General features: G+C 38.3%; 1 protein-coding gene across 6 annotated transcripts in view; it reads right to left on the bottom strand.

Annotated features, from left to right (window-relative positions):
- Nucleotides 1-18,736, bottom strand: part of GARRE1 (granule associated Rac and RHOG effector 1) — a 53,294-nt gene that overhangs the window by 15,690 nt on the left and 18,868 nt on the right. For all 6 annotated transcript variants that reach the window (XM_080552727.1, XM_080552725.1, XM_080552730.1 and 3 more), the window contains 4 exons: nt 9,228-10,561; nt 2,632-2,838; nt 390-530; nt 21-116 (listed from right to left, as the gene is read on the bottom strand). In XM_080552727.1, coding sequence (XP_080408853.1) covers nt 21-116; nt 390-530; nt 2,632-2,838; nt 9,228-9,722 — 939 coding nt within the window. In that variant the 5' untranslated portion in view covers nt 9,723-10,561. The remainder of the gene's footprint in view (nt 1-20; nt 117-389; nt 531-2,631; nt 2,839-9,227; nt 10,562-18,736) is intronic.

Here is an 18,736-nt window from a genome sequence, read left to right as displayed (position 1 = left end):
ACAGGTTTAGCAGATCATACCTGAAGACTTGCTTCAATAGCTTTTGGGTTCAAGTGGAAGCCAGCTTTCATTGCATATTCACAATGGCCTAGGCTCTCCAAAGCCACTTTGTAAGCCTGAAATTAAAGAAAAAGTTGAAATGGAACAGCCACATCAGCAAAGAAGCTGGTAGTCATTGTACCTGGATACACATGTAGAAATTGTTAAGTGAGTAAACCTGTACAGCACATATGCGTTTATCATATAAGACCTGAATACTGGTAATTCTCAGATACCTCATGGCTGCCTGTGGTCCATATTTCTGCAGTAGTATATTCCTTCCCTATTTCATTCATTGATCCACTGACTGTACTAGACACACATAAAAGCAACAGACTTTAAAAACTCACCTGCAAAGCACTATCAATTTTCATGTTTAGCTCTTTGAGCTGATGTTCAGGGATTGCCACACTCTGTGAGCAGAAAAGTTGTTGAACTTCAATTCCTGCCAAACATCCATCACAGCCTCTTTCTCGCAATCGAGATGTCGCCTGTAATGTATGGAAAAAAATATTGGGTAAAGAGGTTCAACAATAAACTAGATCACTATTAAAAAACAAAGAAACAACAAAAAAAACACAAAGTTTGAAGCATTACAAAGGAGATGAGAAGAAGCAGCTGGTGGAAAGGATCTGGAGCTGATTATGTATTATAACTGATTCAATTTCTACTGTTACTTTGAAAGTACTTAACTCACATAATTTGTATGGCATATAGGTGCTGGCTAGCAACTCCAGTCAGCAATGGTTGCTCTATTTCAATTCCTTTTCTTCACTAAGGATCCCGGTTACACAGGCAACATGATGAACATGGTTTGCTGAGTAGAGACTTATGTACATTAAGGTATGCTTTATAAAATTAAGGGTGGTTACTGCAGTGCAATTCGAGAAGAACCACACAAGACTAAAATCAACGGAGCACAGCAAGGGCACAGCAGCTTTATGTAATATGATTTTAAAAAATGAAAAATATGAAAAGCCAAATATCTGTTTGTAACAGGACAATTAAAATAGTACACTACTGAGCAAAGTAAAACAAATAAAAACCTATTCCCAACCACATTTAAGACCTCAGACACTTGATTTTTCAGTCTAAGGAGTCTTGCTCTAAAACATGATGCCCAAATTGGAAATTTTTGCTACTGCAGCCAATGAACAGACGCATTGATTACTTCTACAACACGTACAAAGTTACACCTTTTTCCAAGTGAAATTCTTAAAAAGGAAAAGTAATTTTGAGCTACACAAAAACTATCATAAACATTATTCTGGTATAGTACATAGTCTACTGCCAAACAGGCTGGTTTTATACGGAAATAACGGATTGCCTTCTACTCTCCAATGTAAAAATTCAGAAAGAGTTCAGTATTTCTTGTCTCCCTTCTATCAAGATGAAATCGATATGACAAATTGGTCTGTCTTCAAGACAGAGGAGAGAAAGATTATTTATTTACAGAGTTATTTAAGAACTTTTTACTTTACTATCCTAAAACCCCACACAAACCTGCCTCTTCCCCATGTATGGATGTTTAATACAGGATTCAATTAGTTGTATTCAACTCCATTTTGAAATATAGGTGATATTAACAGAAATAGCTGAAGTAGACTGTTCTTATGGAAAAGACGTAAAATTATACCAGGATTAGTACTGTTAAGATTCTACGTAATATACCTAAAGCATTCCCAAATCCTTATTTCGTCCAATGAAAGAAATCTATGCTGCAGTAGAAATTACCAATAATTCATCTACATTCAGAGTTCTAAGGGAAATTTGTTTGCTTTCATACACCTTGCAGATGTTAGTTGATAAATGGGAACCCTGACAAGATTTCCAGTCAAGATTATTAACATGCCCATGCACGTTGCCAAATGAGACTTCAAAAGCACAATGCTCTAGGTTACTTAAATTTAAAGAAACCATGTGCTCAATGTCTGAAGCTATTTTGATCTGTCAGTCTGTAGACTTCAATAGTGTACAGGGAAAGCAGAAAAGCTCATAAAACTATTTTTCCCTGTCCTTTTTTTTTTTGGCAGGAAAAGTAAGGATTCCACAGATGGCAACTGTTAGCTAAAACCCAAGTTGAGAGAGTGGTGTATTTAAGTAATATGATTAACATTCCAAATGGAATCAAACAACATCAAGCCTAACAGATAACTCTCCTTCAGCATGAAGACGACAGATGTTAAAAGATAGCAAAAAAATTTAAAATACAAAATTGAGTTCATGCTCACAATTTTAGAGGTATAGATGTTATCTAAGTTACTTTTCATCTAAAATTTTACTCTGCATCTGCAAAGACTTTCCACTCAACTACATTTGAACACTGTTAATTCCTTTCTAATAACAAACAGCTGTTCCCACTGTTTGTGCACTCCTTATATACACAATCGATCACGAATAAAAACTTTTTACAGAGCAGAGAGAGTATAAACACCATATAGGTAAAACAGACTTTAGCATCTGAAACTAATTGCACCGTGTTCCCTCCTTCAAACGTAGCATTTCTTTAAAATCAAAGATTTTTTTCTTCCCTTATTAGGACACCCAGGCTTGGATTTTGGTTTCACCAAGTATAAAGCAAGTCCTCCATACCTCTGCTGCTCCTCTCCATGATCTTATTGCATCTTCCAGCTCATTTGTGGGGCTTAAATTTGAGGCTCCGGCCCCACTAACGCTCTTTCTTTCCTGGCCTACAGTTTCAGCAAAGCAAGAGTGTGCCACCGGCTGGACCTTCTGCAAAGCTTGTGACAGGAACTGAAAGTGGACCTGCATCACTGTCAAGAAACATCGCCCAAGCACCTGTAGGAGGAAAAAAAAAACAAACCAATTTCAAGCAAACAGATTTTATAGAAGTAGTTCTTCCTTTTTGTTCAGTGGTTATGTAAGCCACTAAGTAAACTCAGATCTTTTTTAAATTAAAAATATAATAATGAATTAGACCTAAAGTGACACATGACATTTAACCATTTAGTGAAGCATTTACAGTGAGGAACAGTTTGTGATTTAAGGGGAGATCAGAGTGACATGGTTGATGCAAGCCTCGTGTCGTCTTTTCTTCTGAGATCAAGGTAAGATTATTTGAAGAATGAAAAGCTTTAAGTTACTTCGCAATATCAAGCACATGAAACAATAAAAAAGTAGCATATTATCACGAGTCAACAGCAAAACCCGTTTGCACACAGACCTAGCTGAATTTGTGCTAAAAAAGTCAGCTATTTTAAGACATGATCACAAAATTAGAAGTTTAATCCAGAAGTTTATCTTCCAAACAGAGCGACAATCAGTAATAAGCATGAAAAACCTTTTGCCACATAATATAGAGAGGCACCGTAGTACCACTTTTAGAATATAACAGTCACTGCAGAAAACCCGCACAAAATTGCAGCTCTGTCACTTGCATTGTTTGACAGGAACTGCTAACACTGGCACAAATCTTCTCGTCAGAATATTTCAACAAAATGGGTCACGTAATACCACTCATCTGGAAAGCAGGAGGAAGAGTAGGGAAGAGCAAGCACAGGAGGAGCTGCTGGTCTGTCCCCATAGCAGAAGAGGCTGAGGGTGGCACCAACAGCACCCCAAATCTTCTGGGTGCCAGAGTCAGCTCCATATCCTGGATACCCACAGTAGTGTCCTCTGCACCCCATGCATGTCCGTCCCATTCTATCTCCCTCCCTCATGCTAATGCTGCTCCTGAGAATTATGACCAGAGACAGACATATGCCTCAGTTACTACAAGCAAAACAAAAAGATCCCCAAAACTGAGCATTATGGCGCAGCCACTGTGCGTGAAAGGACTGGTGGAGTACAACCATGTGAAAGGGCCACCTGAAGGACAAGGCAGCACGAACACAAGTGCTTTGCCTGCTTGCAAGGCCACTCCTTCCTGAGTGGACAAAAGCTTACGACAAAGCACAACTAGGACGCAGGAGAGAAGCAAGTATTTTCCAAATTGCCATAGAAAGGATTTAAATGCTATTCAAAACGTTTTGTTTCTTTTATGGAGTTTGTCACACAAAGTGGTTTAAAATGTATATTTGGCTTTCATTTATTAAGAGACTAGACTTGCATTCCATTTTAGGAATAATTCATAAAATACACAGATAATGTACAAAGCCATTGTGCCTTGGAGCAAGTAAGTCATCTGGCTTATTTTCAGCTACATTCTTCTGGAATAAAAATATTCAGACAATGATCTTACTGGCAAGATGCTGTAGTCACATAAACAGTTATATGCATTAGCTATCTACTTTAAAAGACTCCGTGGTGGCAATTCTTTTTTCCATTGCATCCGGTCTCCTTTTGACATTCCATTCTGGTTCAATCACTTCCTTTCTTTGTACAAGGCATAAAATTAAACATTTTTGGTACTTTGACTGACCCCTGAAAGTGCAGTTTGCACTATTAAAAAAACACTCAGTGAATGATAAAGTGAATAAAACTCCAACTTTCCTGACTACAAAATTAGAGAGGTTTATAAGAAAACTGCAGGAAAAGACTGGCAATCTGAATATTTCTGAGTTTGAAGAATGCAGTTCTCAGGGGAAGGAAGAAGAAACCAGGACTCATTAGGAATGTCAAGCTGATTAAGTTTCAAAGAATATTTAAGGTACAGAGGTTGAAGTTTCTCCTGCCTGGGAATAATGCTCAGAATAAACAAGTGATTTAGTTTTTAAGTGGCACCACACAACATTCCTAATGTAATTTATAATGTTAAACAGTAAAGACAAATAGGAACATCTGCTTTACTGAACTTCTATTTTGTTTGAAAAATAATCTATTTCAGTCATCCTCAGAAAAGGGTAAGAGTGGTTTTAACTGCTTAAATAAAATTCAATCGGTTGAATATTTTTGCTCACTCCAGATGACAAACTCGCTTTGCTTCAAAATTCACTTCTTGAGGATTTTCTTCCAAAGAGCTCAATCTCTGTCTTCACAGTGGGAAAGAAGTACGACCACCACCAGTTTAACAAATACAGCCGAGGTCAGCCAGCGGTTACCAAAGCGTGTAAAGGAATACTCTAGATCTCTGTTGCAATATCTGCAGAACAACATTAGCATATGGATGTGGTATTTTCACAATTAGAAATACCACCATCTATTTCAAGTTTATTTTTCCTTACTTTGCCATGCAGAAGTGTTCAATTCTCCTGCTTTAGACCATAATAGGAACTTAAAACTAGAGACCTTTTAATAATCAAGGACAAACTGAAACTGTTGCAGTTGTCAAACAGTAGGTTTCTCTTGATGGTGGTATTTTCTTAAACTATTTCTTAGAATCATTTCCATTGCATGTACTATGATGTTTTCTGGCTTGCAAACTTTCTATCCCAAGAAATACACCTTTAGCACCTTAACTTTCCTAACCCTTTACCAGGTAGGACAACGATCTATCTAGGAATGACCTTACCTAAAAGGAATCTGGCATCATAGTTAGGCAGTTGAAAGCAGTAAGACTTTTGGGGAAGTGTTGTGTCAGACTTCGTCTCTGAAGCACATGATGAGTTTAATCAAACTGGTTACATACAAACCAAAGCACCAGATGGGGATGCAGTGGTAGGTTACATTTTTATTTTTTTTTCCCCAAACAACAACAAAAACATCACAACACAATTATCCAATGGTTTCCTACCACCCTCATTTCCCTTATCATGGCTCTTTAAGGCTTTGCTGACAACAAGCCCTGTGCACAACCTGCCTACCCACCGAAGAAACCAGATTAAAATAGCAACATAATTAAGTTAACAATGAGCCATTACTCAAACTGGTGTACCAGATTATAAGATAACCACCTTTCCCACATATTACTGGAAGTGAGCAGAATATTACTCATTTTTTACTACGTAGCAATGCCCTGCAGTTCGGAAGAGTGATCTCATACAACCAAAACACCTCTAAGAGAAGACAATCCTGCTCGCTAACAAAGAGTTACCTGCAAGATAAACTAGATTCCAGTGGAAGTTGTACCTCTGCATTTGCAGTACTAGGAGACAGGAGCAACTTAACACCCTTGCCCAAATAAGAGGATCCTGAGCATCTTCAGAGGATACTGCTGAGCTGCCACTCAAGACACTGAGTGTCACCTAGTAGAGGTGCTGGAAGGGGAACTTCAGATATTATTATATTCCCCGCCCAGTCCAATGAAAAATTATCCTGCCTCTCACACTCTTCTTCCCTGGTTAGTGAACCCTGGTGAAGTCATACGCAAGCATTACACTTTCTCTGCTTCCATTATGCAGATTCAGAAGTTTTTTAATCCTGCTTCTAGTTTTATGAAGATGTTAACATTTCAGAGATCAGGGGAAAAAAGAATTTGTTAAAGTTTTTGTTAAAGTTTTCGCACAAATAGTTCAGTATTCAAATCATAGAAAAGCAGATTAGGAGAGGATCCCCAAAGTTCATCCTACTGTCCCAAGCAAGGGGTAATTTCACTGAGTCAGATCTGCTAGACACAGGTATAACCTGTTCTGTAAGGTCTCCATGATGGAGGCTCCCTACCCTTCGTAGCAATCCACTTCAGTGCTTCTCTGACATTACAAAGTATTTCCACAACATCCTATATGAATGTTCTCTTCTGAAATTTAATTTCATTACTTCTTGCTCAGTCTTACGTGGACATGAAGGACAGAACATTGCCACGTCTTTCTGGCTGCTTCTCACATACCTGCAGGCTTCTGGTTTTCCTTCTCAGTCTTTCCTTCCATAGAGTCAGTCCTTCTAGTTTGTCCTCTGAAGTCCTATTTTCTGCATGCCTGATTACTCCTGCTACTCTCCTCTGATGTCTCTTTCAGTTGCTCACTACATTTAGTGTAACAGCAGTAGTGCCTGGATGCAGCGTTGTATTTAAGGCCACAATAGTCAAAGTGAAGAGTTTAATACTAATTTCATGCTTCATGCAGGTTATAGTTATGTTAATCACGTGACAACTGTCTCTTTGCAATAGCACCAATGATGATTTATGCTTTGCAACAGCACAATAGTGACTTCTATTCAGCACAGGACTGTCATAAGCCCTAGGATTGTTCTGCAACACTCCTGCCCATGGGCATTGCCCACACCAACTGTGAGGATAATTTCTATTTAAATTCTATAACATTTAGTTTTCCCCTGTAAATTTCACCCCAACTGGAAATCTTAAACTGAACAACCTAGTTCATTTTCAGTTCAGTAAATCTTGCAGCACACTCACCCCGTGTACTTTGTGATCACCTACAAACTTAAAGATATTCTCTATCCTGACCTCTAGCAAGGTCAATTTTGACAGTGAGCAACTGGTAACTGCTTCCTGGGTTACGCTGATCCAGTCAGGTTGTCATCTACACTACAATCCCTGCATGACTTCTAAGACTACCATGAGAGTCAGTTTCAAACAATTTCTGCTGGTTCTTAAGCAAAAGTAGAATGTAATACTCATCTCATTGTCCAAAAGTTCCCATAAATTCTGCACACTTTTTATAAAAGTATGTGCAAGATACAGCTTTCATTAATAAAGATGCAAGAACAGTACAGAGACAAGTGACTTATTACCACAAGGTACACTTAAAAAGAAACCAAGAAGCCAAGCTGTTTTGCCTGCATTCTCTTTGCATTTGTTCCTACCATAGATAGAGGCACCTGGTGAAGAGAGCACTGCAGGTACACACGGAGCTCAGGAGCAAACATCACCACAGATATTGTGACTGTCTTTAATCACATGAACCCACACTGTTTTTTAATTAATAGACATTTTTCCTGCAACCCTAGAGAAACAGCGATGCTATTAGACGGTTTTCAAGAACAAAGATCTAGAGAAGATACCTATAGCAAATATATACACTATAAAATCTATAGCAATCTTAATTCTTTGTGTACTAGGTATACAACATGAAAAAACGTTGATCATACTTCTCACTACAATTATGTAGTACAAATAGCATTCTGCTTAACTACTTCATCCATAAGTTGTACAGCTACAGAGAGAAGATCACGCTTGATAAGCATGTGAGTATAACATTCAGGTAACTTTGTAAGGATGAAATCTAAACCAAAAATAGGAACTCAGGAACAAGTTTTCTTCTCAGGAAAGAATTCTGTAGGAAGAACTTTGCAAAGGCTGCTATGAAATCAAGAAATACATCAAAATCTGAAGAACTACTTAAAACAGCAGGGATTCATACATGAAAACATTTAGCATTATGCCTTACATAATTAAGAAGTTTACTACAGGAAAATATACAGCCAGACAGGATTGCAGTTGTAGATGCTATCCTAAACTTCAAAATCTCAGAATTTTGACTGCTGGGCACCTGCTGCCAGCATATGGAAATTAAAGCAAAGTTGTGGCATATTTTTACAGCACAAATATTTCATGTTCACATGGTATTTTCTTTTTAAGCTTAACAGCTCACAAAGTAAACAAATAGTCTGAAGAGTGATAAAGTGTTGTTTTACACTAATTTGGATCATTTGTCAATTGATATGCAGTTTTACGCAAGCACTGATGGCTACATCCCTCTCTTAAGTGTTTAGATTTCCACCCAGAATGGATAACACTAAGGAAAATACAGTTTAATTTAGAATACGATAGCCCAGTATTATTAGAAATTAGCTAACATAGAACAGGAAATCACAGCATATCCGGAGCTGGAAGGGACCCGCAAGGATCATTGAGCCCAACTCCTAGCTCCACACAGGACTACCTAAAATCAAACAAAGGTTTAAAACTTTCATTTACTTACTTAGGCTTGTTAGTTTGGGGCAGTGCGATGCTGGGTTTGTTTGCCTTGCTTTAATTATTTTATTTTTTTTATTTGTTCGTTGTTCTACACTAGACATGTTTTCCCAAGTACAACTAGAAATCCAGTAACCTCTTCCGTAAGTTTAAATCATACAGAAAATACCATTTATAATTAGGTAGATAGTACAATTTAATTAATCTTATTTCATAAAGTCTTTAAATGTAGTACAAGTCCTTACACAGAAATACCCACTAAACATCTCATTCAACGTAGTTTGAAACTGACCACTGGAAGTCACGTAATAATTTTGAGAACAAAAATGAAAACGCTTCTCCTTTTATCAGTGTTGCCCACAAATACAAAAGCAAGGCAGAAAGAAGTTTCAGCGTAGCACTGATTTTAAGTAAAAGTCCAATTAACAAGGAATGATATAAATCCGCATGCAAAACAGAATCCCCCAAGGTAGCTTACCTCAATGTCTTGTAGGCTGAATTCTTTTTGATCTTTAAAGTTCGCAGCGCCTGCACTCAGTTCCATCAGCATTTTTGCTATTTCTGGTTTTATTGCTGCTGTGAGTCGACTCGCTGCTTCCATGACATGTTCCTGCACGTCTTTCAGTTGCATAGCTGCCTTAGAATAGTGAGAGTTCCTAAATACACTGCTGAAAAGGTCTGTAAGGAAAGTGCTCGTACGGCAAAACACGTTGAGTGCATCCAGATATTTGGAGATTCCCTGCTGGATGTCTGCAATCGGAGTAGTATGGGATACAGGGTGGTTGCAGCTGCCCGCAGCAGCTGAGGAGACCAAAGGGGATGCTGGGGTTGTAGATGCCAGCGGTGCGCTCAGGGTCCTGCCTAGCTCAGGCATTTGATACTGCTGGTGTTGCTGCACTTTTTGCTTGGACCCGCCAAGCAAAAAGCGCCGCTTATAGTCCATTTTGCTTTCTTGTGCACTACAGCAATACATAAGTGAGTGCTTGTCCGAAGATCTCTTGAATTAACAATCACTTGTCAAACTCCTTCCCCAAATATACAGTTATGTACAGTAACAGTGGAGGACTGTGTACATCGGTTTCACAAAAGGCATTTCAAAAAAGGCAAGTGTCTGTATAATCTGTATCAGCAGTGAGAAAGGCAGCAGATTTGCTGACTTAGTATTTTCAGTGTTCAGTGCAGCCCTGCTGCAGTTATAAACTGTACTCAGAAAGCAAGCCGAAGTATCTTAATAATGCTCTGTCTCGTTCGGTATTCCACTCTGCACACAGAAAAGCAACACTGGAGCAGAGAAGTTATCGCCTACAATTTCTTCATGAGCGTATTATTGTCACTTGCTGTTAAGTTTATAAAAGTTATTTTTGTCAACGCAAATAATGTTTCGAGAAGCAATGCTTTAATACATTTTTCCAATTAGTAATATCAGGAAAAGTGGAGCAAACCACCGATCAACAGCGATTATAAAAGCAGTGCAGAGGCTTCTTCCTTAAAAAAGCAAATCCTTATGTCAGCAGATCAAATATCTTCAAATGTCTTGACAGATCCAGTCTGCCAAATCAGTTTACTTGTAGTGTCTCTTCTTAATACTGGAGGGAAAAAAATCTGGACTCTGTTTACAGAAGACCTTGCAAGTATAAGCTACTAAAAATTAGAGTGTTTATTATTGCAAGCCTTCTTCCCCTTTCCTTGTTTGTTGAGGTAGTTGTTTCCGTTGTAACATTAAGAAGTGGTGCTTCCAGACTGCATTTGCCCTCAATTGTAGACTCAGAACAAAAATGCACTAATGTATTTGTAAGGCCTCTAGGTCATTTCCTGTGAAGGAAGAAAAAAAAGTTTAGAACGTTATGGAACAATGAGCAGTTCTAAGATTTTAATTCCTGCAGCGTCCCGGTATACTTCTCTAGGCATACATTGTCGATGACACATAAGATCGAAAGGAAGGGAGAGTTGTACGGGCTGTTCAAAAGGCAGTTACAAACTGGTATCGTCACGCCACTGAACTCAACACCCCTGAGTGTTTTCTTATTAATTCTCCCATCCTAGACTCAAGCTTGAGTAGCAGTTAATCCCCACTGCAACCCTTACACAGTTAAGAACAGAAGAGTCTATTAATGCAGACCTTAGGAGGAGTTAATCACATTTTCTAACCTTATCCTTTCCAAATAATTCAAAAATTAAGTCAATGAAACCTTTTTTCACATACCTTAATTCATTGCAGAAATATGAGACTCCCCATTCTTTCTAGTAATTTACTAAATCAACATGCAGCTTTTTTTTTTTTTAGTACAACAGCAGAAAAACCTGTCTATATCCTAACTGAGACCCTGTTTCAAAGCAATGACATGTATCTATCATAGTGGCAAGATCTTATACAAGACAGAACTGCCTAACAGGTTGGCCTGAAGAGCAATCCCACCAGACACAAAAGTAGGGAGGAAATACAGCCACTAGTACCGCCCTACTCCTACTGGCAAACTGAGGCGCAGCTGGACAGCCAAGAGCACTTTCTGGAAGGCATTCATAGGGAGGTGAAGAGAGCCTGAGCAGCGAGAAAGGGTCAGTTTGCAGCAGGTGACGTTCAAGGCCAGAGCTGGAACTTCTGAAAAAAGGCACGAAGATCTTTAAGTCCTTGCTCTCAGCCAAACATAGCTCCTAACTGGACAGGGTCTGGCATCTCAGGACCACCTATACAAGTAAAAGTTGTATCTATACAATGATCACAGTTATCCACAAACAACAACAAAAAAAAACAGCCCTCTGATTTACCATGTCAAGACACTATCAGAAGGGACGTATAATGTAGAGAGAGACAACTCGTTTCTATCCATTCCTAGGCATCAGTCACTGTAAGCCACTCTCTCCTTCTCCCTGCACATGCATGTAAGTTGATTTATGTAAGTTGATTTCATCAAACAAGGACATTCTTCTTCTTACTGCATCAATTACATTTTACAATGTTAGTATCAAATAGTAACCCCCCCCCCCCCCCCGAGTACTTCAAAGAATAATCTAGATTTAATAGGAAGGAACCCTTTAATTCAATAACATTATATTTCTTTTGCCATTACATTTAAGATATGAAACCTGTTCTAATGTTGTCAAAACAGCTGGGGAATAAAGATTGTATCTTCAGTCAAAATTTCTTCAGACTGGTAGAAAAAAAACTATCAATTCGTTCATATAATGTGTTTTGACAGACGTATGAAACACAACCTCAGAAAAAAGCAGGCAAGACGCAGCAGGACAGAACAACATGAAGGGAGTGGGATAGTCTCACACCCACTAAAACAACAGACACGAGTTTTTCAGGAAGTCGCTGCTGCAGATGGTTCTGCTTCTGAGATCTAGAGCAAATATTCTTCCACATTCCCACTTTTTAAAACATGACAAACAGAAAAAACACAGCAGACATTCCCATATGCATTTCAACATCCCTTATTAAAGTACTTTAAGCTGATTACTTTATTTCCTAATAATTAACTTTACACTTCTCTCAATATTCACACTGAGTGCATTTAAGTGTAGTAAACCCATTAAAATGGATTCTTACTTTAAAAGCTTCAGTGCCTTACAGTAGAAAAATCATTTTCTTGATTACATAAAAACGTAGACAGAACAAAAGAGTTAATCTATATGCATTATGTAAGTAAATTGGTGATTATTTTCCCTAAGTAGACATGAATTTCACAGTGCAGAAGAAGTTAAGAAATGATCGTGAAACATCTAAGTGTTAATTAATGCCAAAAGTAGAAAAAACTAATTGAGGAGTTTGAGCTATACAGCACTGAATTAGGCATTAGAGATGCACTATGCTCTGGTTCTTCGTATTGAACCTTTCAGGATCAAACTAAGGTACTGAATTGGTAACAGTTCAATATTTAACTCATACAAAAACCTGCTACACTCTAAAAACGTAAGTGAAATTAATAGAAAAAATGGTGTTTTCACATTTCCTACAGCCATGAGCAAAGACGATTGATCACTGTTTTACTAACAGACACTTTCACAGGCAAATCTTTAAGAACACATTCAACTCTTCAACATCTCATAGCCTTCAAAATTCACTTGTAATAAAACCAACACAAAAGCTTACAGCGGACAGCTTATGTCCTTAGCATCTAAGAAGATACACGTTTCTTTAAAGAGAGAAGTGACAGGTCTTGATAATTCCAGACACTAGGCATGCGGGTAACACTACAAGTATTACACATTCTATAATGAGACTCCAACATGCTATGTATGAAGTAAACACACTTCCTTTTGTATCTTTTCCTGAAAAAGTGAAGAGAAGACCGTTCCCACGCTCCCCCCTCCCTCCCCAGTGCTGCAGCTCCACCGCTGCTCTTGGCTCATGGACTAAGAGTGGGGACTCCACATTTTAACAATTTGAACTTTGCGTCAATCCAGACCATGCTGTATCAGAAAAAAATTCAAAGGATTTCATTCTGGCAATACAAGAGTAGCATGTTATCTGTCCAAAATGTAACTGTGAAGTTTGCGTTTCATTTTGCAGAAAACACAGATATTCAGAAATCAAGTATAGAAGTCTCAAAAAGTTAGCATACCACAAATCAGGAAGTTGTATGCCTTCCTTTATGTAACCAAGGCCAAAGTGTTGTTCATGTACAGTTAGAAGTTATATATTGGTATAGAAGGCTTACCCATTTTAACTGGGAGTTGATTCATTTTAAACTATCCCAAACTAAAGACAGATTACGTCCACAGCAACAGAGTATGTTTAGCATCTACAAAACAGATCCACTTAAAACCACTAGAAATTGAAATCCACATGCCAGAGAAAAACAAGTAATAATAGAATTCATTAACAAATTTCATAAGCTGAGAAATTCAATTCTGCCTTCAACTAGAACATCTCCACTCTCAATTAATATGCTACATCTATTACTATTTAAGTTGCCGTATCAATAACAATGAGAATATACAGAAGTTTCTCAACAACTGTATAACATTTGATCCATCCATCAAAAGAAACAGCATAGAATTAAGCTACATTACAGGGATTGTCATGCAATTGAAGACATAAGTTAAAAACAAAAGTCTACGTATTGCTGGAAAATTCTAAATTATATATAAGCTTTCTTCAAAAACCATAAACATAGCAATAACAAATCTGCAATACAAAAAACATAGAATTAGCTTGTGCAACCTGATAAACATAGTAACAAGTTACCACAACAAGAAGCTACTTCTCATATACTAGTTTTATATAAAAGGTGACAAAAATAGGTCTCACATTAAATACATTTTAATCTAACCTTCCTGGTAGGAATGCAGCTTTTTTCACAAAGTCATTTACAGTTGCTCAAGATTTCAAACAACTATTTCACTTTCTTGGCTGAGGAAATGTGGTTTTGGTGGTTTTGTTGTTATTGTTTTGTTGTTTTTTTTTCTCTGAGGCCTTTTTTTTTTTTAATCAAGCAATAACAACTTCTACACTTTCTTAGTAAGAGAGAAGCTAATCGGGTTTAGATGCAGTTTTGATCAGAGCTAACACATTCTGATTACCGCAGGATCTCCAAAAACCAACAAAAGAAGGGGGCGTGATTTTATACTGGCTCGCACCAATGACAGAAATACCCCTCAAAAATCATCTTTCGAGGATGTTGAGGAAACACAGCACAGTGTGTTTTGGGAAGACAGAGAAGGTATCAGCTTTATCAGGACTAGCCAGGACTTGATTAATAGCATAGCTTATACTTCCGGAAGAAATTCATAGAAGTGTTCTTTGTGGGTTGTTTTTGTTCTGGTTTGTTTTTTGAAACTTTTCAGAATAATTTAAGAGCTAAAACTATGTTCAGAAAATTAAACAAGAATAGCAATCTCCAAATAATGCCGACTGGTGGAAAATACCCATTAATCTGTCTGACATCAACTCACTTATCCTGCACCTGTGATTTCTTACCAACACATCATAAATACTGAAAGCATGCAAATGCTTTTACAAGGGTTGACAAGCATCATCTTCACCATCAGGGCAAACAGGGCTCACAGTTTCTCAGGGTCTCGCTCCAGGCAGCTGCCAGGCCACAGGCACCAGAGAAGCCCATCGCCCCCCAGCAGGAAGAGGATGCCCGTGCTGGTAGCTCAGCCTAGCGGCAGGCAACCCACGCCACCAAAGCCCCCTGCTTTCAGTCAGGTGCCTGTATTTAGGCTACAAAGCCAGAAAGGAAAACCAACCCCTCTTTTCAAGGCTGACAGCCTTTTTAATGGGGTAGACTGCTGTGGCACCTCTTGAATTTTTAAGTCTCCTATTTGAGGAGAACAGGGAAGAGAGACATCGATAGACTATTAAGCCAATATCATCTCACTTCTGTTAGCTCACATTGCTTGTTGGGATTCCTTCTTGGCTGTTTGCCCAGAACAGTTGGAGAGGAAAAAAAACAAAAACAACAAGAAGTAGGCATGCCAATCCTTAGTGAACCCATAAAGCTCCTGTTGGAAACATCCTCTTTGCAAGGTCTACCCTTCCTAAAACCAGCTCACCAGATGCTCTGGCCCACTCTCCCCCTACACTACACCAGTTGGGGTCCGTAATTCACAGGACACACTCCACAGGGATTAAGTAGTTTGCCTCAGTTTAACCAGGCTGTAACTGAGCATTCTGCTTAGTTTTATATAAATCTACACAGACCAATTTATTAATACAGAAACTAATTTTCTAATTTAGTGGTGAAGCAATTACAAATAGAAGCATGAGGATTTATTAAATCTAACTGGGAGGCTCCATCAACTTCACTTTATTAGTTCATCAAAGACAAATTTCATCAATGAAGTATCCAACTAATATTTATAGGCAAGTCTCAACTAATTTAACACATTTTGTCTAGGCCTTTCTTCCTTCTCAAGATGACCCTCCTTAAAACAAGTCTATTAGCTTATTGGTGCCAATTTGTGGGTTTTGCCCTTGTACTGAAAAATCCTCTAGAAGCACAAGTATGCTACATGTCCTAAATCACAAGCAAAGACAAATACAGCCCCATCCCCTGCACCTAAAGAAACAAATCACCAAAGACTTTGTAATGAAAATCACTCAGAAACAAAGAGATCTGGAGAAAGCTGAAGAATAACAAGTTTTCAGAGCTAGGTAAGGACTGAAAGTCTTGACTGCTCAGCACCACACCACCTCGCTTCCAACAATCCTCCAGAAAAGGATCCATAGTCCTGAGGCATATAGTTACACTCCCTTTGAAATATATCTGCAAGGTGGTATCTCTAAACCAAATTCAGAGTTGTCAGTGCACTGACTGGATTTTTCCAGGGCAGAGCCTACACTGTGTCAGGCAGCTTCTTACATTTTGTTTCAAGTAAAACACTTACCACAGAACGGCACTAATTCCAATCTCAGCAGTAAGATATGACAGCAAAAGGAAAATCTGGTGAAAGGAATGTGTTAAACCAAACCTTCTTTCAGACTTCAGTGCCTCACTGAATGTCAAAAATAGATGCCTGTGTCAGATCAGGATCACTGTTTCAATCCTCCCTTGGCAATAGACGCTTACCTTATCTGTTTTGAAAACAGGACCAGTTCTCTTTTTAAAGACAACTGTTCATGCAGAAGAGAAGGAAAGAAGATAAGCTACCATATCAAGAATGGACATTAACAAAGCATTTACACAAAGCATGAGAAATTCATGTCCAATGTGATTGCCACCGGAGACTCAAAACCCATTTCTCTCATCTCCCAAAAGGGTGCACATCTGCCACAAGCATTTGTGCTCTTGCTGAACTTTATAACATGCTAAGACAAAAACAAAAGAAAGATTCATGGGACCACAGTAAAAGCAAGCATAAACATCATAAGCTTTCCATAAAAAAAAAAATAAAAAAGAGCTCTGCCTCTCAGAATGTACTGTCTACAAAGTTCTTGCTACTACCTACAGGAGTGCTTGGGAAGAGAAGCCTGCTCTCTCTGAAAGCAAGCCACTTGCAACCTGTCACCTGAAAAAATACGCTCTTCTTCAAAACAGAGTGAAGAACCGAAGGCTGTAGTTTCAAGGAAGAGAAGGAAAGCAGACAATTTCTAGACAAATCTGAGAATAAGTTAACATCTATTCCCATACGTGACATATTTCAGCCATAGACTTCCCTTCCCGCTGAAGGGAAGGCAGGAAGAAAGGGCTGAACTTGAGAAAATTTCATTCAGTTAAAGAACATGTGAACAGCAATATTAGTTGGCAAGGCCTGTGCATCCTGGTCCAGTTATGGCCATTTCAGATAACTTGCCCCTACCCTCTGCAAATGTGTTTCCTCCTAAACCCACCCAGCACGTCATACTCTTGGAGACACACTTAAAGCCTTCCTGAAGTGCAGCAGAAGCCATTTATGTATTTCTTAGTCAAAATGTAACAGTACAAACAAGTGTTAGGAAAACGGAATGTAATTGGTTTTTAGTTCTCTGGTAAGTACAAAATCAAGGTTTCCCATGCTTCTGCAGAAGGCCAGCTTTAACTTGGAGGAGGAAACACGACAAAGAACAGTGAAAACACACACACAATCCTGCAGTCGCATCATAGACTTTTTAAACCTGGAAGCAGTTTAATCTTTGGGCTCAATTCAGCAATGGACTAGAGCATATGATTAGTTGCAGTAAAGTCAGCGGTATCTCTCACATACTCAAGTACCTTGTTAAATCATGAATTACAGTTTTCCTGTATAAACAAATGCCAGATGTATTTTTCAGTATCATCAAATGGGAAGAGAAGCTTTTAGTACACGTTGTTAAATGTATGCTACAAATTTCAACTAAATTTTTTCCTTGCCTATCTCTGAAATCCCTAACAATTTTTTTTTTTGGAAATTGCTTTGAAAAGCTTAGCTACTGCTGAGTCAGCAGCACAGATCAAGCGATTGAAGAGAGCTCAGTGTAGAGCTTTATTTCTGCCGTTTTAAAATGATTTGATCATGGTTCCAAATACTTCATAAAAAGATTATGCACCCATAAAAATAGCAATGACTCCCACCCTTTGGCAAAGCGCTTACAGAAATAATGGAAAGGCACTCTATAAATGCTACCTTCCACGACTCTTCTTTCAAAATCAGATTCCTCTCGGGAAGTTTTCATTGCCCCCAACAAGTTATATCTTAAACAAGACTTGAAAAGACAAGTGGAAGTAAGAGCCCAAGTCAAATACTACAGTGTTTAAGCATGACATACTACATACACTACTAAATATATACACAAAGAATGGCATAACTTTACAGGAGCGAGGGACTAAAATAAGAGATGAGTTTGACTACGGATAAATTTATCAACTTGTACGTGGGAAAAACATTCCTAGCCTCACACAGAAAGTGACAGGCTCTAGCCTGATCTCAGTGTTACAACTGTTTTTGCTAAAATGTCAGCCTGATGCTGAATATAACAGTCAGAAGATTAAGTCTTACATTACAAGCTATAAGCGAAGGAGTGTGTGTGTGTGTTGGGAAAGCTGGAAAACAGTTATAACCCTATAAATTCACATTTTATCCACACTTCAAATTTAACATGCCGTTCTGGTTTCTGGATCCTTCTTTCTTTCCTCTGGCTTAGTAACAAACCAACTGTTACTGGCTCAGGGAACCCTAGATGCAGCAAATCACTGAAGACAGTTTTAAATGGGTATAGGCCCCAAGTTTACCCTGTTCTTGCCTTTCCCTAAGTATCCATTTATAACCACCATGGGGGTTAAACAAGGCTGAATTAGATCCATTCTGACGTCTGAATCAATGTGGCCATTTTTGACCTTCCTACTCGCTACAACCTAGTGATTATCAAAAGCATCATATCACAATGAAATCCTACTTACAACTGCTCTGAAACAACTGATTTAGCAATCAGAAAATACTTCTGTTAATTTTTAGACAAGGCTTCCAGCCAAAACAGATACTATACAACATAAATGCCACAGTACTCACACTTAGCAGCAAACACATTTTCTTCATCGAAATAAATAATCCTAAACCAAATTTCAAGGCTGTTTTAACTGA

This window comes from Anser brachyrhynchus (genome assembly GCF_964034855.1).
Source record: "Anser brachyrhynchus genome assembly, chromosome: 12".
Taxonomy (NCBI): Eukaryota; Metazoa; Chordata; class Aves; order Anseriformes; family Anatidae; genus Anser; species Anser brachyrhynchus.
Note: the sequence above shows the minus strand (reverse complement) of the source record. Positions and strands in the feature narration are given on the sequence as shown.